The sequence below is a fragment of the Leuciscus leuciscus genome, assembly GCF_965113295.1.
Source record: "Leuciscus leuciscus genome assembly, chromosome: 14".
NCBI classification, from domain to species: Eukaryota; Metazoa; Chordata; class Actinopteri; order Cypriniformes; family Leuciscidae; genus Leuciscus; species Leuciscus leuciscus.
The window spans coordinates 30,983,544-31,007,081 of NC_138738.1; the positions used below are offsets into that span (position 1 = coordinate 30,983,544).

At 37.3% G+C, this 23,538-nt stretch overlaps 1 protein-coding gene and 1 long non-coding RNA gene across 5 annotated transcripts in view; both read left to right on the plus strand.

The window, feature by feature from the left end:
• Positions 1–23,538, plus strand: part of gpd2 (glycerol-3-phosphate dehydrogenase 2 (mitochondrial)) — a 31,790-nt gene that overhangs the window by 2,000 nt on the left and 6,252 nt on the right. For 2 of the 4 annotated variants that reach the window (XM_082136811.1, XM_082136812.1), the window contains exons 3-14: positions 628–636; positions 2,566–2,737; positions 3,122–3,246; positions 4,181–4,278; positions 5,073–5,236; positions 9,114–9,278; positions 9,884–10,028; positions 10,144–10,337; positions 14,993–15,127; positions 15,859–16,034; positions 16,531–16,662; positions 18,399–18,557. In XM_082136811.1, the coding sequence (XP_081992937.1) occupies positions 628–636; positions 2,566–2,737; positions 3,122–3,246; positions 4,181–4,278; positions 5,073–5,236; positions 9,114–9,278; positions 9,884–10,028; positions 10,144–10,337; positions 14,993–15,127; positions 15,859–16,034; positions 16,531–16,662; positions 18,399–18,557 (1,674 nt within the window). The remainder of the gene's footprint in view (positions 1–627; positions 637–2,565; positions 2,738–3,121; positions 3,247–4,180; positions 4,279–5,072; positions 5,237–9,113; positions 9,279–9,883; positions 10,029–10,143; positions 10,338–14,992; positions 15,128–15,858; positions 16,035–16,530; positions 16,663–18,398; positions 18,558–23,538) is intronic. The other 2 variants (XM_082136813.1, XM_082136814.1) reach the window with 1 other exon arrangement.
• LOC309474501 lies at positions 18,566–21,880 on the plus strand. The gene is made up of 3 exons (XR_014197335.1): positions 18,566–19,987; positions 20,611–21,231; positions 21,717–21,880. It is a non-coding gene; the product is annotated as an uncharacterized lncRNA (long non-coding RNA).

The following is a 23,538-nucleotide window of genomic DNA, read 5'->3' on the forward strand; positions in this document are numbered from 1 at the left end:
TCATGAACAATCTGATCCCCATTCACGCCATCAGGGAGTGTGTCACACACCATGTTCTGTCTGTATTTAAACTAGTAAGAACCCCAGGGGTCTCGTCTGTTTAGACGCTATACCAAATAACGGAAGGTCAAGTAGATTAAGATAATCAACAAGGCTTTCTGAAACAAATGAAGAAAAAAAAGACAGACTCTTGAAGAGCAATGGGAGTCCTGATTTTCTCTCTCATCATTTATTTAAATCTTCCCAAACCCATTTTGTCCATTATCTTGCATCTCAACTGTTCCAATCCCAATGAAACTCCAGGGAGCGAGAGAATTATGCACTTTCAAGGACGTGGTTGCCATGGAGATTGTAACTACACGATTAATTTGGTTGAAAAAAAAGAGTTATTGAATATCTTGAGGTTAGATATTTTTCTTAACTGTCAATTTTCAATTTACTGATATGATTTGCAGAGATTTGTTTCTCAGATGTCACCAACATGAACGACTTTATTAGCAGTCAGTCAGATCACCTTCTTCACGTCTCATCTGCATCCCATGTTAAGCGTTTCACTGACACAAACTTTTGTTCTGATGTTTCTCCATTTATTTATGTTTATTTGTCCCTCGTGTCATCTCAATGCAGCCTAAATGGGTAAGCAAAAGTCAAAAGAGAAAGAACGAATCTTCTTTCAAAAATTGCTTGCAATCATGCATGTGGCAGATGCTAATCTTTGGGATTGTGATGTTAATTTGTTGAGTGTGTGTGTGTGTGTGTTTGTCTGCTCTATGGCAAGGGCACTGTTACACTCTTGCTGAAGTATCACTCTGCGGTGGCCGATTGCGTATTTGCATGAAATTCTGTGTTTCCGTCATGCACTTGTCCTGATTGCAGGACAGCCTCTCTTAATAGTGTGCGGATGTTTTAAATATGTCTGTCCTTGGAAATAGACACTAATTACTGAATCTTGTTTTTACGTGCTATTACTGTCTAAATTGCAAATGCCTGCGCTCATTTGGTCATTTGCAAGTCAAATGGACCCTACGGGCTTTTGGGGGCAGATTGATGTAATCATTTAGGCCAAATGCTAAAGAAAAAAAATGAATAAAACGTTTCATCATGGCTAAAACCCTCGACACCTTGTTTTACCTAGGCTTGTTTTTACTGTATTTCAATTTTACGTTTGAGACTTTATTGGCCTTCATGTGACTGATAGATTGGCGGCTATTCATTCACAATTTTATACTGTCAGTTTCTCTGTTTAACTTTACAAAAACACATCCGATTTTCAGTAAAACTTTAGTTTGGGGACCAATTCCCACTATTAACTAGTTGCTTATTAGCATGCATATTACTAGCGTATTGGCTGTTTATTAGTACTTAAAGCACACATTAATGCTTTATTATGCATGATCATATTCTACATCCCCTTAAGGGATAGTTCACTAAAAAAATGAAAATTCTTTCATTATTTACTTACCCTCAAGTTATTCCAAACCTGTATTATTTTTCTTCTTCTGCTGAACACATAAGAACATAATGTGAAGAATATGGGTAACCAAACAGTTGATGTGACCCATTGAATTGCACAGTATGGGGGAAAAAATACCATGGTAGCCAATGGGTCACATCAACTGTTTGGTTACTGACATTCTTCAAAATATATTATTTTCTGTTGAGCAGAAGAAAGAAATTCATACTGGTTTGGAACAACTTGAGGGTGAGTAAAGGATGACAGAATTAACATTTTGGGTGAATTATCCCTTTAGGGGATGTAGAATATGATCATGCAGAATAAGGCATTAATGTGTGCTTTATAAGTACTGATAAACAGTCTTTAATCCTACCCCATTCCTATTACAATAACTATTATTAATAAGCGATAAATTGGGAGTTTATTGAGGCAAAGTTGTAGTGAATATGTGTTCCCCAAACTAAAGTGTGACCATTTTTTTTTTATTGATAAGGAGATTTATAAAATAAAATAAAGCAGTTGTATTTTGGGAGTTTAAATATACCTAAATTGATATCAAGCTTAACGATAAAATATCAAATAATGTTGTCTGTTATGATATGAAAGGTCACAGTGCAAATTGCCATAATGAGTGACCATGTGATGAATGCTTTTAACTCTCTTAAAAAGTAAAACTAGAACTGAAACCTAGATGTGAACTGAACTAACTGAACTAGATCTCAACACTAATTTGAGATTACCAATAATGCATCCCACTTAATTCCTTTGTCTTGGCATGGCGACTAACATAATGTTTCATCAAATATATTTTATGTTGTCTCTATGTGATATTATGAAAAGTGCATGTTCAGTGTTTCACTAGTACATTTATAGACATCTGTGTAATTGTCTTGTTAAATGAATCTAATTAAACTTGTTTAATTTACATCTAATTATTACTATTATTATTTTAAAGATCAGTCTAGAAAAAAATGAATTATTGAAAGGTTTCAATCTACAATTGTGAAAGACTGAATTGCATGTTTAAAGAGCCTAAAGCCTATTGTAATGCATTTGAGCACATTATCACAATGTTCTTTTTTGGTTTTGTACCTGCTGGATGTGTTCAGGCCCGGCTAGCATATGTCGAGGCGCAGGGTGAGCTAAAGGTGCCGTTTAAAGATGCTCTCCCAACAAGAGAGGAACAGCTTTCATCACTACGAAACACAGAGGAGTTTGACATCTTGGTGGTGGGCGGCGGAGCCACGGGCTCAGGATGTGCCTTAGATGCTGTCACACGAAGTATGTGCTTTTTTTGACAAAGTTTTGATATATTACTGTACTTATATTAACTGTGCATTAGTGTGCTTATTGTGCAGGTCAGTTTCAGTCCATTAATAAATGGAGCCATACACATTTTTAGTGTTAATAAAAAAAAAAAAGTAAGGTGATGATTTATATTGGATTTGTCAAAGATTCTTTATTCTCATTAGATGTTGTATTTAGCTTTGGAGGCCAGGCAGAATGTGCCTGGGTGCAATAAGCATGTTGTGATTTCACAGAGAGTGGAGAAAGCCAAATGTAAATGACAGCAGCTGCAGTCTAAATATTTGGCACCATAAGGTCTTAAAATGCCAGTGCATTGTCTAATCTGTTCCTTACCTGTCTTTGTGCCCCCTCGTCCAGATCTGAAGACCGCCATGGTAGAACGGAGCGATTTTTCATCGGGCACCAGCAGCAGAAGCACCAAGCTCATTCACGGAGGAGTCCGCTATCTGCAGAAAGCCATCATGAAACTAGATTATGAGCAGGTGAAGGCCCCATTTTTCCCTATTTGCCCCTAATATTTAGAAGAAGGATTGCAAGGCTTCTGTGACATTTTGAGCAACTATCAGACAGACAGAGAGAAGCACAAACATTTTGTAGGAAGCTGCAGATCTGAGGCATCAGTCCGGAGGATGAATAACTCAAACTTGACCATCAACTATTTCAATATGTGTAAATTATAATTGGAAATAACAACACACGGATTTTAAACTCAAAATGACTGCAGTCAAAACCGGTCGTTGGCCAAATTTTAAAACTGCACATTTAAAGCAGGGTTATTATAGTTAAGTAAAGCTAAAACCAAAAGCATTAAAAAAATATAATATATAAAATGTATTTCAGCTAGTTGCCTAGGCAGGATTTCTTATTTTCATTTAGTTTAAATTGATGTACTAAAATAACTAAAACTAAAACTGGAATAAAAATTAATAAAAACTTTGCAGGCATATTTAACTAATAAATGTAAAAAAAAAATAAAAAAAAACGTAAAAAAACAATATAAAACATAAAACAACAAATTACCTAAACTTCTAATTTAAAATGTTAATGAAAACTATAATAGTATCTCAATGATTCTAAAATAACATTGATTTAAAATATGATTAAGTATTTAAAAGGAAGTAAAATGACAGCGAAATATAACATCATATTTATATTAATTGCATATATCGACATTTGTTGTCAGAAGCCTCCAAATGAAGATAATTCAACGATTTGAACATTTCCTATGGGTTTTTAGAGTAGGGTTTCTTCAATTTATGATTAAATTAACATCAATAAGAATTGAAGAAATCTTGATGTTTTGTTCTACAACATAAATTACATACATTTACACCTCAAGTATACCCTGAAAATATGTGTACATGAATTCTCTTGGCCCAGACATTTTGATTAACAGATTTATTTCTGCCATCTTAGTACATGATGGTAAAAGAGGCTCTTCATGAACGTGCCAATCTGCTGGACATCGCCCCTCACCTGTCTGCACCTTTACCCATAATGCTTCCTGTTTACAAGTAAGAAAACCAGTCAACCAGAAAAGTCAGACAATAAAAACACTCTTCATTGACAGAGAAAAAATTGGACATACAATATGGGGCTTAGATGGCAGAAAGTTAAAGAGAAAAACTGGAGACATCCTAGATGCATAAAATACAGTTTTTGTATTTAAATCCATTGATAAGTTCACAGAAATGTCATCGAACCTTTCATATGGTCACCCGTAGCAGTTGGTGTTCGGAAATTGTGTGGATCAATGCTGAACCTCTCGCCTCCTCAGTCTCTGCCCCTTGTCATTCTGGGTTTTTAAAGGATCTTCCTGTCCTTACCATCATCATTACTAATTACTCGTGGCATTTATGTCTTGCTCTGATATTTAAAGCAGCCAGAAAAGTGTGAAAGGGTCACAGAAATGAAAAACCTCAAGATTATATCATTTGCCTGTCAGATTTTTTTAAACATAAAACAAATGTCACAAGGTGCTATATATGACTTGGCGGTACTTGGACAAATCCAATTCTGCCCATGTTCAACCATATCTATTTTAATTAGTAATAAACCCAGCTAAAAAAAAAAGCTTAAACCAGGCTTAACTGGTCACCCCTGTAAGACCAGCAAACAGACCGCCTGGTGAACCATTTTGACTAGAGAACCCTTTTTTTTTCTTTTTTTTTGCGAAGTACTCACAAAATCCTTGTTTGTATATTTAAATGCAGTGAGTGTGCATTTGCTGAATTCATTTTTCTCAGCCATGTTTGTCAACCGAAACAGAGTAATAGTGTGTCATTGTTACTGGACATGTTCTAACCAGGTGGTGGCAGCTGCCGTATTACTGGGCCGGCATTAAAATGTACGACGTGGTTGCCGGATCACACTGTCTGAAGAGCAGCTATGTCCTGAGCAAGAGCAAAGCACTGGAGCTCTTCCCTATGCTGAAGAAAGACAAACTCGTGGGAGCCATTGTCTATTATGATGGTGAGCAGGAACGAATCTAAGATTTCAGTCTTGAGTGTGATCTAAAAATATGATATTCAGAGCTGAGCTGTAACTATGCACAATTTCTTTTTCTTTCTAATCTCTGCTAGCCAAAAACCAATTTAAAATGCAAAAAATGTATTGATTTCTAGAATTATTATATATATATATATATATATATATATATATATATATATTTTGGTTTGGTTAATTATAATGAATTAATTAATTTAATTTGTAGTAATTAATTTTAATTCTATAAAAAGTTTGGGTCGGTAAGATTAAAAAAAATCTTTTTGAAAGTCTCATGTTCAACAAGGCTGCATTTATTTGATCAAAATACAGAAAAACAGTAATATTGTGAATGTTATTACAATTAATATAATTATTTCTATTTTAATCTATTATAGGATGTTTTTTTTATTTCTTCAGTCTTCAGTGTCACATGATCCTTCAGTAATCATTCTAATATGCTGATTTGGTACTTAAGAAACATTTATCATTATTATTATCATCAACAGTTGTTCTGCTTAATATTTTTGTGGAAACTGGTATTTTAATTTATTTGAAATACAAATATTTTGTAACAGTATAAGGGTCTTTTCTTTCACTTTTGATCAATGTGATGCATCATTGCTGAATATAGGTAATCATTTCTTTCAAAAAATGTGTCTTACCCTAAACTTTTGAATAGTATGTACATACTACAATAATGACACATTTATGTGGGGGGGGGACCTTTCACCTGCATGGAAACCTTGCTGTTAGATAAAAAGTTCTGTTTTACTGGTATCATTGCTTCCATAAACATTTCAATCTTCTAGTTGATATTGCTTTTCTCTTTTAATTATTTACATATGTGACCTTTAAACAATCAAATCGGATTGAGCTGTGTTTCGAATTGAATTGCTGTCGACCCATAGATTCACACCCTATATATATATATATATATTATTCGCATTTGTTTGCCAGTAGTTGCATATCAGTAACAGTGGCTTATTGATTGCATTTCATTTTGTGATTTCACTGGAATAGAGCGCAGACGCCCCTGCTAAATAGGGTCTAGCCTATGACAGCGAGAAATAGGAGAGGAATCATTTTTTTGCGCTTTAAACCAATAAAAACATTTCTGATTATTGCCTTTGGTAAGCATGTTATAGGGAGAATGAGAGAGATCATTTTCTTTTAGTAAGCCAATTCAGTAAAATTCAATTCATATTTAATTGCATAGCCTTTTCACAATACATATTGTTTCAAAGCAGCCTTACAGAAAATGCATGTTTCTACATTACAATTTGACTGTGTCCAAGTAATGTCTATATAGAATAAATCTACAGTTCTAAGATAATACAAATCATGCAATTAGCTAACATGTCTTCATTTCATTTAGGCTTGTTAAAGCAGTTATTAAAAGTTGTGATCATAGTGATCAACTCATTATTTGTTATCATTTAAACATCATAACTGTTGTCATTTGTCGTTGTGTGCGGCAATAAGTGCAAGCTCATTTGTCATGTGACATTCCTGCATAATCTCTGGAAAACCGCCACTGGCTCATTGTGCCCGTGTCTCTGTTGGCCCGTCTGCGCCCGAGGCTGCCACCAGGCAAAACTTCCATATGTTCCTGGTTAGTCTGGGTGTGCAGAATGTGTCCCCTTTACTCAAGGTCCCGTCCGGAGCAGCACAAGCCCCGCCCTCCACCCCTGCCTTCCGGTGCTTCCTGTCAAACTACATTTGGCCCACACTGATACACACGGTCCCTCGCAGGGTGCGCGGGCAGCTGATATTCTGGGGGAGTGCGGCGGCTATCTGAGCAGCGATCTGTCACATCGCGTCCATCTGTGTGAGAAACAGAGGCGAAGAGACGTCTGGATGCTCTGTTCCCTGCCGCCGCGTGTTTACGTGCCGTTAAAAAGACCCTTCATTTGCGTATGTGTGTGTGTGGAGAATCGAAAACCAGCGATTGTAATGACAGTTTAGAGGTTTTATTCGTTCTTCTCCCCACGTCCGTTCCTCCTCTCCCTCCCCACCATCCCTCCTTCCCCTGGGTTGTCAGCCGGCTTTTCTCTCCAATTATTCAATCTGGAACAATCACGGCCGTGACATTTCCGAATCTGACCTTCTCCGCTGGAGATCGCAGCCTGCCTGTCGCTATTTGCCTCCCTCTATTTCTCTTCCTCCCTCTCTTTTTCCCCTACTCGCATCGCTTCTTCTGCTCCTGTCCCTCATCCTCCTTGAGTCCTCTCTCCCTTTTCTTTCTTTCACTATCTCATCCGCGTGCACGGCCGCCTGTCACATCCTTCCTCCGCTATGATATGTCATTCATTCTTTCTGTAGGTCTTTTTTATTAATCTAATCTGATGCTAAAACTCCCTTATCTGCGTTTTCAGTCATTTGTAATGTCACGTTTTCTTTATTTCATTATAATTTCGCTCGCAGCACAAAAGCCCTGCTCTTTTCGCCGTACCTGCGAGCTGTACTCTAATAAACATTCAAGCTCAGCCAAGCGTTTCCTATCTACTGCTGCGGGACAGAGCTTTCCATGTGAGCTGCGATTCGCCCTCTTACGTGATATTAACAATATTCCAACATGCATTATGTGCGCATTATCCTTCTCAACTTGGATGTTTTTCCTGCATCATGATTTGAGCGCACAGCCGTGAGCGCAAACCCAGAGCGCAGGTTCATGGGATCTCTAACAAAGCATGCTGGTTCCTTCACTGCACATTATTCTTTGAGAAGTGTGCCCTTTAAACAGGCTTCCTGCCTGTGTTATTATTTTATTGTCTGGTGGAGTTGCCCCGAGCATGTGTTAGCATTAGACATGCTTACGTGGGTTACCTATCCCTCTGGTTCTTTAGCATCGAGAACACAGAGGCGTTTTCTAATTCTAGTAGCTCTTTAGTTGCCGTAATAGAGTGATATCGCGTCGGCTTCAAGGTTTCCTGTAATTCATGTTTCAAATGTGTCTGAAATTGTTTAAATGCCTCGAATGACCCTGTAACAATATTGAACACCGTCACACCACTTCAAACATTGCAGTCATGAAGCAAAGTCTTAAAGGGATAGTTCACCCAAAAATTTTAATTCTGTCACCATTTACTCACCCTCAAATAGTTCCAAACCTGTATGAATTTTTTTTTTTCTTTTGCTGAACACTAAAGAAGATATTTTTTAAGAATATCGGTAACCAAACAGTTGATGGGCCCCATTGACTACATAGTATGGAAAAAAACTATGGAAGTCAATGGGGCCAATCAACTTGGTTACAGACATTCTTCACAATATCTTTTTTTGTGTTCAGCAGAAGAATGAAATTTATACAGGTTTGGAACTACTTGAGGGTGAGTAAATGATGACAGAATTTTCTTTTTTTTTCCAACTATCCCTTTAACTAAGTGGTCTCGGCATGTACAGTAAATCATTGTGTACCTACTTAACCATATTTTGGGGACAAATTTGTACCCAGAAATTTGCTAAATCTGACAAAACCTCCTTTTGGAGGCGTGCTAATTTGTAAAAACAGTAAATAAAGTACATAAACTAAAAATTAAAACAATGCAGAAAGTTCTCTTTTAGGGTAAATTTTAGGTTATAGTATTTTTAACTAGCTGTATATAAAAACAATAGAAGTATATATATTGTGTGTGTGTGGCTATAGTTTTGGGTCAATTTTACAAAAATGTGCTAAAGTTAAGAGGTTAGCTAAATCTGACAAACACATTTTTAGAGATTCTAGTTATATGGGGAAATGTACTGCCAAAAACTGACTTTTTTTTCCCTTAAAAAAAAAAAAAAGTTTCCTTTTAGTTTTAGGAATAGTATTAATACTTAGCGTTATTTGAATTAAGTTTAAGTACTGTCTGGCTCTTTTCAGGACAGCACAACGACGCCCGTATGAACCTGGCCATCGCTCTTTCAGCGGCCCGTCATGGTGCTGCTATTGCTAACTACACAGAGGTGGTTCATCTGCTAAAGAAACCAGATCCACAAACAGGCCAAGAGAAAGTTTGTGGAGCCCGCTGCCGAGACATGATCACAGGTGAGATTCGCCCAGAACGAAAGCTAAATCATCTATTTTAGTGCAAGAAAGCTTACATTCAGAGAAAAAGGTATGGTCACATTAGCGAAATTTTGCAGAATTTTCACTGACAAAAAAAGGTACATAGTATATTGTCAATGATGTCACGATTTATGAAGTTCAAAGCTCAAACAGAAGTCACTTCTGAAGTCACACTCAAACCAAGCAGCTTTCTATTGGTCGACGCGACGAATACATGTGCGAAATCTGCGTGGGTAAGTCTTTCGCCCTCACACGAAATTTCAGATTGAGTGGATTCCTATTGAAATGACTGGTTTTTGCCAAATAAAGTAGCAAAGAAATTGTAAATGTGACCAACACATGACCAATTTAAATAATCAAAATATTGACAGATCTTAATGTAAAGTCTACATACAGGTTGTCTCTTGAATCTTTGCTTTCTTTTAAAGATGAATTTTACCACAAACCAGCACTAACTCATCACCTTTCAGTGACCCTTTTTCATCCTTTTATCAAGAGATTCATCTTCCATTCTTAGCAAATGACCCCTGGGATCAGGTCAGCTGTGCACAGTTCAGAGTAACACCTCACTCTGCCGTTTACAGGGCAAGAGTTTGACGTTCGTGCCAAATGTGTCATCAACGCTACCGGCCCCTTCACTGACTCACTGCGCAAAATGGACAACCAGAAAACTCCCAACATCTGCCAGCCTAGTGCGGGAGTGCACATTGTCATCCCTGGATACTACAGGTACCTCGCTGAATCCTTCAAACTTATTCTACCTCTTTTTCCTCCAGTGTATTTTAAATGGTGTTGACAGTGCAGAGAGAGATGACGTACATCTGTATCCTCCTCCCGATTACAGCCCAGACAACATGGGTCTGCTAGACCCCGCCACCAGTGATGGCCGTGTCATATTCTTCCTGCCCTGGGAGAAGATGACTATCGCCGGCACGACAGACACGCCCACTGAAGTCACAGCCCATCCCATCCCTATGGAGGATGACATCAACTTTATCCTGAACGAAGTCCGCAATTACCTCAGCCCTGATGTAGAAGGTAATATAACCCTGCCTATGCCTTTTCTTTAGAATGCTCTTAAAACGTGACATGCTGACAACGCTTTACCTAGAGAAAAAGGAAAACTCACAATCTTTTTAATGGAAGACACTACAGGCAAAACACTTGTTTTTCATGCACTGGTCAGTTTGGGGATTAGGGGATATTTGGCTTTTCATAATGTTGTTTCAGACTAGTAGAAAGAAAACATCCAAAATGCACTTTTAAGTGTTTTTTTTTTTTTATTGCACTTTATCTATTTGTGTCTGTAGATTTCAACTACAATACATATCTTTACAGGCCGTTTCTCAAAACGAGTCTCATGCACTTACATACACCAAACTTTACAGTTTTATTCCTATCTATATTCTGAAGTTTTGAAGTTTGTTCATATATCATTTGACTGATTTTAAAAAACATGGTAAACATTTCTTTTTAAGAGCATTTGCAGAGTTAAGCCCCTTTCACACAGCGCTTTGAACCCGGCAAATTGCCGGCAAATTGCCAGAGCGCCTTCTGTGTGAACGCAAACTCGACCCGGGATTTATGCCGGGATCAATACCGGGTCGGGACCTAGTAACATTGCCGTGTTCAGTCCCGGAACGCGCGCTGTGTGAACAAAAGCCGTAATAATGCCGTGTCGTAGTGATGACGCTGAAGCCGGACTCGTTCTCCAGCTGTGAAACGGTATGTAATGCGCAAGTTTATAATCGAATCAGAGAAACAAATGCACAGGCGTGGTTTCTCGAGAGAGAGATCGCAGCTCATAAGCAAACTTAAGACGCTGCTGAGATTACAAGTCACATCGATGTCACGTGTCTTTACGGCATTTTTACGGGTTGTGTGTGAACGCACTCTCTGATTCCGGAAAATCACTGGCAGTGTGAATGAACCAAAATCAAACGAACCCGGGTCAAATCCCGGGTCACTTTATCCGTGTATTTTCCGGAATCTCTGTGTGAAAGGGGCTTTAGTGATTAAAGAGATATCCAAAATCCCCTGTGTAAAACCTTTGACTCTAATATGTCAAAAAAAAAGACACAATATTTTAGAAACTGGCTTTATCCAATGCTCAGATTTTTGTACTGGAAATGTATGCAAATGAGTGCATATTTAATTACTTATAATGTCTCATTTGCATATTTCAACAACATTTTAGGAAACCTGGAATTCAAACATGTTTGCAGTTCTTAATGTAATCAATCAATTGGGGAAGTATGATGTCTATTAGGTACATGTTTTACCTTATTTTCCTGGGGTGCCTTAAAAATGCAATAGTAGTCATTATTTTAGTACTTTTGGGGAAAAGAAATGCCGAATGATGAGATAATTTCGAAAAAGAAATTAATTTAAAACTATTCTTGTAAAAGGTCTGTTTTCTCAGACTCTGTTGTGACTTTTCACAGTCTTTTTAGAGGTGGCATATTTCACCCAAAAAGGAAAATTCTGTCATAATTTACTCACCCTCAAGTTGTTCCAAACCTGTATGAATTTCTTTTTTCTGTTGAGCACAAAAGAAGATATTTTGAAGAATATGGGTAACCAAACATGTTGGACCCCATTGACTTCCATACTATGGAAAGGCAACAGGAAATGCTGTCAATCAGCTTTGCGGATTGAGCAACATGATTAGATAATTATTATTATTTTCAAAGCAAACAGTCTGCAGAAGGTGTGACTCAATTGAACTGACCAAATTTTTACATGCACTATCATTCAAAAGATTGGGTTTTGTCTGTTTTTTGTTTTTGTTTCTTGGAAGACTGCATCAAAAAACACAGTAAAAGCCGTTATATCGTGGAATATTATTTTAAAATAACTTTTATATTTGAATATATTTTTAAAATGTCATTTTTTTCCTGTGCCAAAGCTGAATTTCCATCATCCATTAGTCTTCAGTGTCACTTGATCCTTCAGATATCATTCTAATATGCAGATTTTTTGCTCATGAAACATTTCTTCTTATTATTATTGAAAATAAAAATGAAAATGATTGTGCTGCCTTATGTTTATGTGAAAACTGATTCTTTGATGAATAGAAAGTTCATAAGAACAGCATTTTTTTAAATAGTTTTTTGTAACAACGTAAAAGTCTTTACTGTCACTGTTATTTTTGATCAATTGAATGTGTCCTTGCTGACTAAAAGTATTGATTGCTTTAAAAACAATTGCACTGACCTCAAATTAAGTGCAACTTAATAAAGAAAGATGCAAATAACTACTTTCTTAGTTGCATGAAAAAATCCACTTGACTCAAAAATCTGAGGAGCCAAATGTAGAAGCCTCGCAGTGACTTTCATTTCTGCATGCATGTAAATGAGTAGAGAGGTAGGTTTGCATTGGTTGTGTTGAGTCGAGTAACCAGTTGGGACTGATAACTACTCCAAGCGTCTCCCTCTGAAAGCAGAGGTATTGATTTTTTGAGCGCAGCCCTCTAATTGTTCAAAGCGCCGTGGATGCGGGCTTGATTGCTTGATTGATTAGCTTCATAACTAATTTTCCCTTCGCAAAAAATGCTTCCTCTTTTCTCTGATTGTTGGGAGTTTGTTGAGCCTCGTTATCTCATTCAGCGCTGCTGTCTTTCAGCTACTGTAGAAAGTCATCTGGCTGTTTTTAACAGAATGTATACTCAAAAAGCACAATGTGACGGCTGCCGTGTGGAAGGGTTTGTTCCGGGCAAGAATGAGTGACCGGGCGACTCTGTTGACCTGGGAGGGTTGTTTGAAAGTGTGAATAAAGCAGATCATGGAGAAGGAGGATGGATTGAGCGATGGAGGAGTGACACAGAGACCTTGCCTCTGGATGGAGGGTTGAGGCTGGACTGAACTGCTCTACTGAAGGCAGCTAAAGGGTTTTGACTCTGGGATATTTGTCACACTGACAGTGTTGCGGCAAGATGTTGTTTGTCCCTCAAGTAGAGATATTGTCTGAGAGAGAGAGAGAGAGAAAGAGAGGGATGATTGCAGAGATGAACAGACATTTTAAGTAAAAAAAAATAGATATTAAAAAATCCAATATATATTCTCATTCAAAAATGTCTTTAAACAGTTGATTGATTAAATGATCAATGTAAAGGAGGGTAAATGTATAGAAAGGCACCCATATAGAATTTCTGGCTGATTACCAATAGTTGTTTTATGTTTTAGATGGCAGATATAAATCTATAACGTTTTTAAATCTAGAAAAGCTCCAATCTAGAAAAGTGAATAAAATGAAAAACTGAATCGAAACTAACCAAATATGCATCAAACACTCCAGATATGATCCAAATTTATTTTCTATTGCATTGAAGTTTTACTAAATAAATGTCATTCAAAGTAGCTTTACAGAAAGTCTATCATACAACCAGTAAACGTGTGGTGAGGAAAAAACACCCTAGAAAGATAAAACACAAGATTATTCTTGAACAAATGTACAAACAGAGTGAACTCTACATTTAATTTTGTGTTTAAAGAGTTAGTTTGCCCAAAAATGAAAATTCTGTCATTAATTACTCACCCTCATGTCGTTCTAAACCCATACGATCTGCAAACTTTCTGTCCCTCCATTGACAGCTACGCAACTACCACTTTGACGCTTCAAAAAGTTTGTAAAAAGATCGTAAAACTAATCCATACAGTATGAATCAAGCGGTTTACTCCAGATTTTCTGATTTCTGATCTCTTTAAATGATGAATAGATTGAATTTAGGCTTTTATTCACATATAAACATTCATCAACTCGCACATCAGTTGTGGTAAACAACAAAGACAGAAAGCTCTCAGATTTCATCAAAAAAATTCATTTGTGTTTCGAAGATGAACGAAAGCCTTACAGGTTTAGAACGACATGAGGGTGAGTGAGTAATGACAGAATTTTCATTTTTGGGTGAACTAACCCTTTAGTGTTTACAGACAAATTGCTGTTAGAACATTATTAACTCAGATATTATTATTATCAGCTTCCCTTTTCAGCCAGTAATTTTAAAATGCTAATATTGGCCTATACCAATATGATTGCCGATATATTGCGTATCCCTAATAGGTATGGCGATCGTGACTCTTCGAGAACTCTCCGAGTGCATTCCACAGCTTGGAAATGGACTGAATTCTCCCCTTGAGAATTAGATTACTTGAATGCATTCGACAGCCCAGCGGTCTATTGCTGAGGTTCATTTAGACTCAAGGTGTGTGTGTGTGTGTTATTGGTCTCCCAAGTCTGCTGTCTGCTGAGCTCCCTAGCCTTGTCATAAATGTTTCAGAGATGCCCTTTGATAATGAGAGTGCTGTCTATGTTTTTCCCCCATTCAGAAATATCAACCTGCATATTACAGTGGCAGGTGTACCGCAGATCGATACACAACTCCCTCTTAATAATTAATGCTTGGGATGTCACCACAATAGGGAAATTGACTCCGGACTCATACATGATGTTCTAGTAATGGTTTGTTGGTTTAACAAAGTCACAAAGCAATTCAAGTTTTTACGGACAATCTCGCTTTCCATGTTCCCCTGTGGTCATTTATCAGACAAAATAGCTTTTATTGCAGACATCACTGTCATTTTCATGTACGACACACAATAGCGTAGCCTATTGTAGCCCTGTCAATCAGATACACGGCACACACACTTCAGCTGTCAGAGATTGTCAGCGTTTCTGGTTTCTTTGGTTCTCAGTGCGTCGAGGGGATGTCCTGGCGGCCTGGAGTGGCATTCGTCCGCTGGTCACCGACCCCAACTCCAAAGACACACAGTCCATCTGTCGTAACCACATCGTCAACATCAGCGACAGCGGACTCGTCACCATTGCTGGTCAGTGCCAATAATTTCTGCCTTGGTCTCCATTTTCTTAGAAATATTTTCTTCCTTAGAATGGTTTAATTGAATTTGTACAGTGTGAAAAAGTTTGAAATTATTGATGTATGAATGGCTCCTAAAATACAGTACAGTTTAAATACACTACAGTTTTTAAAAGAAGTCTCTTATGTTCACCAAGGCTGCATTTATTTTTTGTAAAAATACATTAAAAACAGTAATATTGTGAAATATTATTACAATTTAAAAGAACTCTTTTCAATTTGACTATATTTTAACATGTAATTTATTCATTTTCAGCATCATTACTCTTCAGTGTCACATGATCCTTCAGAAATCATTCTAATATGCTGATTTTGGTGCTCAAGAAACATTTCTTATTATTATCAATGTTGAAAACAATTGCTTAATAATATTTTTTGTGGAAACCAAGGTACTTTTTTTTTAGGATGAATAACAAACTTCAAAAGAACACTTAATGTGTTTGTTTTTTTGACACATTTTGACACGTTTTGAATAATCCTACTGACCCTAAACTTTTGAACAGTAGTGTATGTTCTGATCATTAAACACTCTTTTTTAATGCCAAAATTATAATAAAACAAAATAAGTTTTTTAAAAAAAAACACAAACTTTGTATTGTAATGAGGAATCGGGCAATTGGGTTATTGACAAGTGTTCCACTGAGGTCGTATAAAGATTTCGTAATAACACTCTGTCTACTGTAGGTGGGAAGTGGACAACCTATCGTTCCATGGCTGAGGAGACACTTGATGCGGCCATAAAGGCTCATAACCTCTCTGCCGGGCCCAGCAGGACGGTCGGTCTGATGCTGGAGGGTGGGAAGGACTGGACCCCCACCCTGTACATTCGCTTGGTTCAAGACTACGGCTTGGAAAACGAGGTGGGTTTGAAGCCTAACTGCTTAGCATTCTGCCAGTCAGAGCTCTTTGGAGCAGGTTCAACTGCTCTATAACGCTTCAGTCCCCCATGATTCTGTGGGGAAGCGAAAGTCTGGCAAACCCTTGTTTGGAAGCGCGAGAGCTTGATGGAGCCGTAGCGCTACCATGGATGTTGTTTTGCCAGCATATTTAAAAAGGTCAGCATGCAGATATTTTTGACAGCACTTGACCTTTGGTCAGAGATATAAAGGAAGAGTTTGAATCGATGTAAACGGGGTCGTGTTTATTTGTCAGAATGCTTAACGAAGCATAGGAGTTCATAAGCTAGTTAAAGAACTATGAAGAAAACATCTCTACAGCCGGAGTGAACATGTTTAAAATCTTAGACTAGCCATCGTTACTGTGGGTTTCCTGCAAAGTAACTTCCCACCACCAGTTACAAGTGGTTACAGTTAATAAAGCCCTAAGGAATAACATTTTTATTTTCTAAACTCACAGGTTGCCCAGCACTTGGCAGCCACCTACGGAGGAAGAGCGTTTGAAGTAGCTAAGATGGCCCACGTGACAGGCAAGAGATGGCCCATTCTGGGGAAACGCCTTGTGTCTGAATTTCCCTACATAGAGAGTGAGGTAAGCGCTCTGAAACTCTAACTAACTTAAACATTTACTTCTGGTTTACCATTTGCTGAACATTTCTACCTTAGCAACTGTAGACATTGGCCATTTTCTCAGACAAGCTTTTTTTATGGAAGGAGGATCTGAGTGTTAAGATTTAAATGCAATTTTAAGTTAATCCAAGAAAAATCCACATATTAAAAAAGCAGATTATGCAGTCAACCTAAAAATACATAGAAGTCTGATTGTCTTTAAAACTATTTCTAATAATACGACAGTTAAAAGTCCTTAAAGTCTTAAATTCCGTTTGAAATTTAAGGTTATAAAACGTCTTAAATATCTTTAATGTTTCAAGAAAAGTCTTAATAACCATTTTAAGAGGTCTAAAAATATGCACGTTCTACAGGCTTGTGGTTTCAGAGCAGTTTGCATTTAGTCCAAGGAATCGGTTATGATCTACTCTGAATGTACATATCTAAATATGAATTATGACAATGTTTACTTTAAGGTTTACTTTATATATTAATAAGTTGTAGATGGTTGTAAGAGTGCATATTTAATCTCCCTCATCTTTTTGAATGCGCAGCTGGGAGTAATAACATACTGATATTTCAAAATAAGAGTCCAGATGTATTTCGGGCTTGTTTATACTTAAAAGCACTGCATTATGCATAAAACTCTTTTTCTTTTTCTGGAAATTATTGAAATTTTCGTTACACAATAAACTGGCATGTATCTGGCATTTAGTTCAATGTAAACTACTGTGGCTTCTCTGTGCCTATTAGAAAAGACTAATAACAACCATTATTTATCACTTTCAATATATGCATTTTACTAGTATCGGCACAATAGTCTGTTTGTTGTCTTTTTTTAAAGGGGTCATAGGATGCAAAATTCATTTTTATATGGTGTTTGCATGTAAATGTGTCTTTGCAGTGTGTGGACACAACCACCATACAATGAAAAAAATACATTCACTCTCAATAATCAAGCCGTTTGGTTTTTCTGAGCAATATGATGTCATATTGCTCATGCTCCGCCCACGATGACTGACGGACTGTCCCGTATTAGCATATTGCCATATTGGAACATTATTAACTCAGATATTATTATTATCAGCTTCCCTTTTCAGCCAGTAATTTTTAAATGCTACTATTGGCCTATACCAATATGATTGCCGATATATTGCATATCCCTAATAGGTATGGCAATCGTGACTCTTCGAGAATTCTCAGAGTGCATTCCACAGTTTGCCATGCCGTGTCTTGTATCGACACGCCCCACGGAGGAGAGTTGCTCATTATCATTTAAAGACACGTCTTTAACGGGTCGCTGTGAACAGAGCTGTTTTTAAGGAGGTAAAAAGGGTGTTGATTTACACAACCATTGAGGAATTTTAACCAAAGTATGTTACAAACTTTACACGAAGACCCTAAAGAATCATACCAAGCATCCGATGACCCCTTTAAACAAATTATTATTGTATGAGCAAAATCCAATATGGATCTATCTCTAATTTGTGTTTATATGTTAGACCATAAATCAACTTCAAAACATTTATACACGTATATATTGAATAAAACATCTCTGTATTTGCTTAGAATCTAAGATTCAAGATTGATTTTGAGATTCCATGTGTTTGTTGTGTACTGAACATGGGTATTAATTTTATTTGTGCTTTAAATTCTTCAATTTGATTTTAAAAACGGCAGATTAATTAGATTGAAAGTGATGTTTCTGTCTGGGTTTAGGTGCAGTATGCTATAAAGGAGTATGCATGTACAGCCATCGATGTGATTGCTCGTCGAACACGACTGGGCTTTCTGAACGTTCAGGCTGCAGACGAGGCTCTGCCACGTATCGTTGAGATCATGGGCAAAGAACTGCAGTGGACCGAGCAGAAAAAGAAAGTATGTCATTTACATCATGGTATATTTCTTTCGAATGCAGACTCGCCATGCTTTTTTATGTGGATTTTTAATGAAAATTAAAGCAGAATCCACTTTAAATTCACATTTAGAGTGTAAATGAATTCTAATCAGAATTCAAATTCATTTGAAATTTTGTTTTGCCAATGATGCATGTATGAACTTAGTGATGTATGGAATTTAGCTCCTAAATTGATTGTACAGACCTGCTACCCTCGCCCTGAACGCAACTTTTTTTCCTGACTGAAAGCTAAAGGTCTCAGCCAGGTTAATTAAGGTAACAGTTAATAATAGACCTCAGCTATTGTTAGTGTGACTCTTAAATAGTCTTTCTAACAAGGAGTCTCCACTACAGGAAAAGAACACAATTCAATTGTAAAATGAACGCCCAGCACAACACCTCTAGATGACTATGGCTATTACGTCTGTGCTCACGGGAGTGTGTGTGTAGTGCGTTTGTAAGAAGGTGATAGAGTTACTCAAGCTTTTGCCTGTTGGTCGTGGGTTTCCTGTCTGATAAACAGAAGCACTAATAATAGCGCCGATCATACTGTTCAGTTCCCATGAGTTCAGCGCTCAGATCTGCTCACAATGCAGGTGCTCCACACCCATCACGCACATGAACGGACACCGACACAATGCTCTGCTGGAAGCCTTGATACAGCGCAGGTATATCGCAGCTCTGCAAATGCGAGGCAGTATTTTCAGCCTGTGCATTGCAGGAACGTTCATGTTGCAGTGTTTCAGCTGTATAAAACACGTTTGAATTTTGACTGGGTTTGAATAATTTTTACTGCCTCAAACATTCTCAATCTTATCTAAAAATAGAAAAAAAGCAAGTAAAAAAATGCAATTTTCTTTTATATGAATAATTTCATATTCCACCCTTTATTGATTGATTGATTGATGCACCTTGAGGACTTGAAATGCCTTCCTCAGACATAAAATGAGAAACAACACTTTGACATGAACTGTGAGTTCGCTTTTGGGTAAAATAGACCCTTTCTATGTTTGTAAACAGCGATTACATGTTTTGTAGGCGGGTGACAGGTCCAAAGTAACAGGTCTGTAGTAGCAGTCTATTGAAGCTTGTTTCCACCACAGAATAATTAAAATATAAATTTTTTTATATAAATATAAATTTAACTTTAACTTTAAAACTAAGTTTAAAACACTTCTGACTTTTTTTCTCCCAATTATTTATTTTATATCTCACAATTCTGAGAAGAAAAATCGAATTATAAGTACACAGAATTGTACTTTTTTTTTTCTTCTCAGAATTGGGTTATAAAGTCAGAATTGCGAGATATTAACTCACATTTGCAAGGAAAAAAGTCAGATTTGCTAGATAAAAGTATTATTGGTTTATATGTAATCTATGTAAAATGTTATAGGTTACAATATTTGATGCTGTAACTTTACGCTTAAAGGGATAGTTCACTTTGAAATTAAATTTTGGTATGTTTTAGCTTACCTCAAGGGCATCCAAGATGTAGGTGTCTTTTTTTCCGCAGTAGTTTCAATTTTGATATTTTTAGGTCAAACCGTTCTTGTCTGTCAGTCATATAATGCAGGTCGATGGTCACTGTCTCAAAGAGCATGCACAGAGTCCAAATTAAAACAATTCCCCATCGTCCAAATTAAACAATTCCCCATCGTAAGTACACATTGATGGCCTAAGACACGAAACAAGCGGTTTGTGTGAGAAAACGAACAGTATTTATATCGTTTTTACCTCTTGAACACAGCTGCGTCCAAATGATCTGAGAGCGCGGGCGGGTATAGATATATACACTAGATGTCGCATTGGCTACTGCGAAACCGTAGCCAATGCGACATCTAGTGTATATTTCTATTTAATTTGGACTCTGTGCTTGCTCTTTGAGACAGTGACCATCGACCTGCATTATATGACTGACAGACAAGAACGGTTTGACCTAAAAATATCAAAATTGAAACTACTGCGGAAAAAAAGACACCTACATCTTGGATGCCCTTGAGGTAAGCTAAAACATACCAAAATTTAATTTCAAAGTGAACTATCCCTTTAATACATTATGCATTCTATGAACTACACACAGTAGGTGAATATTATGTAGATCTATAGTTTACATCAAATTCATGCTTTTCAAGGGGTGGTTGATTATGATTTAACTTTATTTTTTTACTTTAGTTAGTGTGTAATGTTGCTGTTTGAGCATAAACAACATTTGCAAAGTTACAATGCTCAAAGTTCAATGCAAAGGGAGATATTTGCTTTTAAAGAAATCGCTTTTTAAGGACTACAACAAACGGCTGGTAGGGACTACACAAGCTTCCTCCCGTTAGTGACATGTTAGTGACATCACTAACCCTAACATTTACATAAACCCCACCCCCTGAAAACGATTTATAGATTATCAAGACAGAATATGCTAATCAGTGACTAGAAGATAACTACACATAAGCTACATAAATTCATCAACTAACCATTCAGAAAAGTCTTGTTGCATTCTACATGTTGTCACTTCTTCTTGAGTCTCTCTATCTTTGTCTGAATCCGGTTTGAACATAAAAGGCTAAAAGTTTTTGAAATTTTCAGTGCATGTCTGTGTGAGTGCAAGCTGTTGAAGCTCCGCCCTCTGTACCGTGAGCAGTAGCTCATTTGCATTTAAAGGTGAACTAAGTAACTTTTTTTACCTTAACTGAACAGCTTCGGAGTCATTGGAATGGTTATATTACTTGTTTCGGGTTGAATGGTGGTCGTTTCGCACCCCCCTGGTGCCCGTGAGCGGAAAATACGCACTTGCAACTTTGAGCCGGCGGGCCGCCGGCCGCCACGTCAGGAAGTCTCGCGTGATATCAGGTCTCGCGATGTAAACAATTGCTTTACGGCCAAAAGAAATCTGCTAAAATGCTGTCATTATTGCGCTCCCTCACGCTGTCCGAACCCGAATGAAGAAGACGTTTTAAAGAACGTCCCATCTGCTTTGATGTCGTTGATCTATAGCCTCTGGTGTCTGAGAATCAACAACGAGTTTTTACGACAGTGTTGTCAAATATCTATTCCGAAGCTGTGGGGGGAGCTCTAGAGAGAAACCTGCGAGCAAAAAGCGAGAATACAGCGAAGAAGTCCCGAAGTTACTGAGTGCTGCTTTAAAGGAACAGACACAAAACGGTGCGTTTATGCTCACCCTCAAAAATTGATAATTTTAACATGCTATATAAAAATATCTGTGGGGTATTTTGAGCTAAAACTTCACATACACACTCTGGGGATATCAAAGACTTATTTTACATCTTGTGAAAAGGGCATTATGCCACCCCTTTAATTTACTCTCGTCTTATTCCGACGCCTGTCCGAGTCTAATTTTGCCCTTTTGGTTGCACTAGAGACAAGTTTTCTTTTTTTTATCTTGCGTGGAGTTTGCGTTGGTGTTTGAAATGAACTACAAGCAGGTCTCTTACAATCCATCTTCTACGGAGAATGCCGGCGAATACACAAACCTGCCAGACATAGCTATGTGAGCGTGCCGTGAACGCGCATGACGTCACGCCCAGTCTAAAATTCCGGCCCGAATCCCTCTTATTTATTTTACTTTACAGGATTATAGAGACAATCTCAGTGATCAGAGAAGGGCTCATTCAGCCCATCAGGCAATTGTTTAAGCATGTATGGGTTAGAAAACGGGTATTTTTAACATGAAAAGTTGCTTAATGCACCTTTAATGCTTGCAACCATAAACATCTTCATTTAGCTTCAAAGTGCATCTTTGAAAAATGGTATTCCATACAAATGAAGACTATCTTTTTTTTGTTTGTTTTTTGTATTTTGATTCTAACATCTGAATGCACAAGAAGACAGATTTTTTTCCTTATTCTTTGGATTTCACTCATTTTCCTCCACTTGCTGCCATTATTTTTCCTCCACCATAGTGCAATGTAATTGCACACACAACTGCAGTGACATAACTGTGAAGTCTACTCCTAAATGGTCTATATAGTTTTGAACTTCTCCGTCCTTCTATTACAGTCTATTTGCAAAGCATGCATTCTATAACATGTTCACAAAATAATCTGCGCTAACGTGTCAGGAATATGCTCTGTTCAGTTTTAGTTCTGTTTTCCTCTGACTAGGGCTGAATCCGAAATCGCCCCCTAAACCCTCATTCACTATTCACTACGTTAGTCCACTAATACTGACCACTTGAAGGAGTGAATGAAAATGAGTGAGCGGACAGCCATTGAGCATGCATCAGTTTTACACTACACTCGGTATTGCAGTGCAATGTGGGATTGAATAAGTGCACTCAATAAACGTCCACTATGGTTTCAGACACCACTACAAATGGCTGTCCTCTTAAGTAACGCCCTATTTGAGGCGATTTCGGATTCAGCCTTTGTTTCCTAGTTTGTGTCAGTTTCATTCTGTTCACCTGGTGTTCGTTAATTATCTCATTAGTTCCCTTACTTAGAGGCTGTTTACACAACACGGTTTTCACCCAAAAATGTGAAACTTGGGTTTCAAAGTACAAGTTTTTGAAAACGGTCTCCGTGTAAACAACAAAAACGTGAACCTCTGAAGACGATGACGTCATGCACATGCGTATTACGTGTTCAGTTTATAGTGTTTCATCGCCATCTCATGGCCTGGCAGCAGAATACAGCGTTTTTAGTCGTTTTCGTGGATCTGTGTGAAAGGGGATCGTTTTGACAATGGTGTCGTCTGTAAGCGAAAAACTCAAAGGAAAAACTTCTCCGTTTTAAGCATATCGCTGTGTAAATGTACCCTTAGTCTGTGTGTGTGTATATATATATATATATATATATATATATATATATATATATATATATATATATATATATATATATATATATATGGTTAGTAGAATGGTTAGTAGAATGCAACAAGACTTATATATGGTTAGTAATATAATGGTTAGTAGAATGCAACAAGACTTTTCTGAATGGTTAGTTGATGATG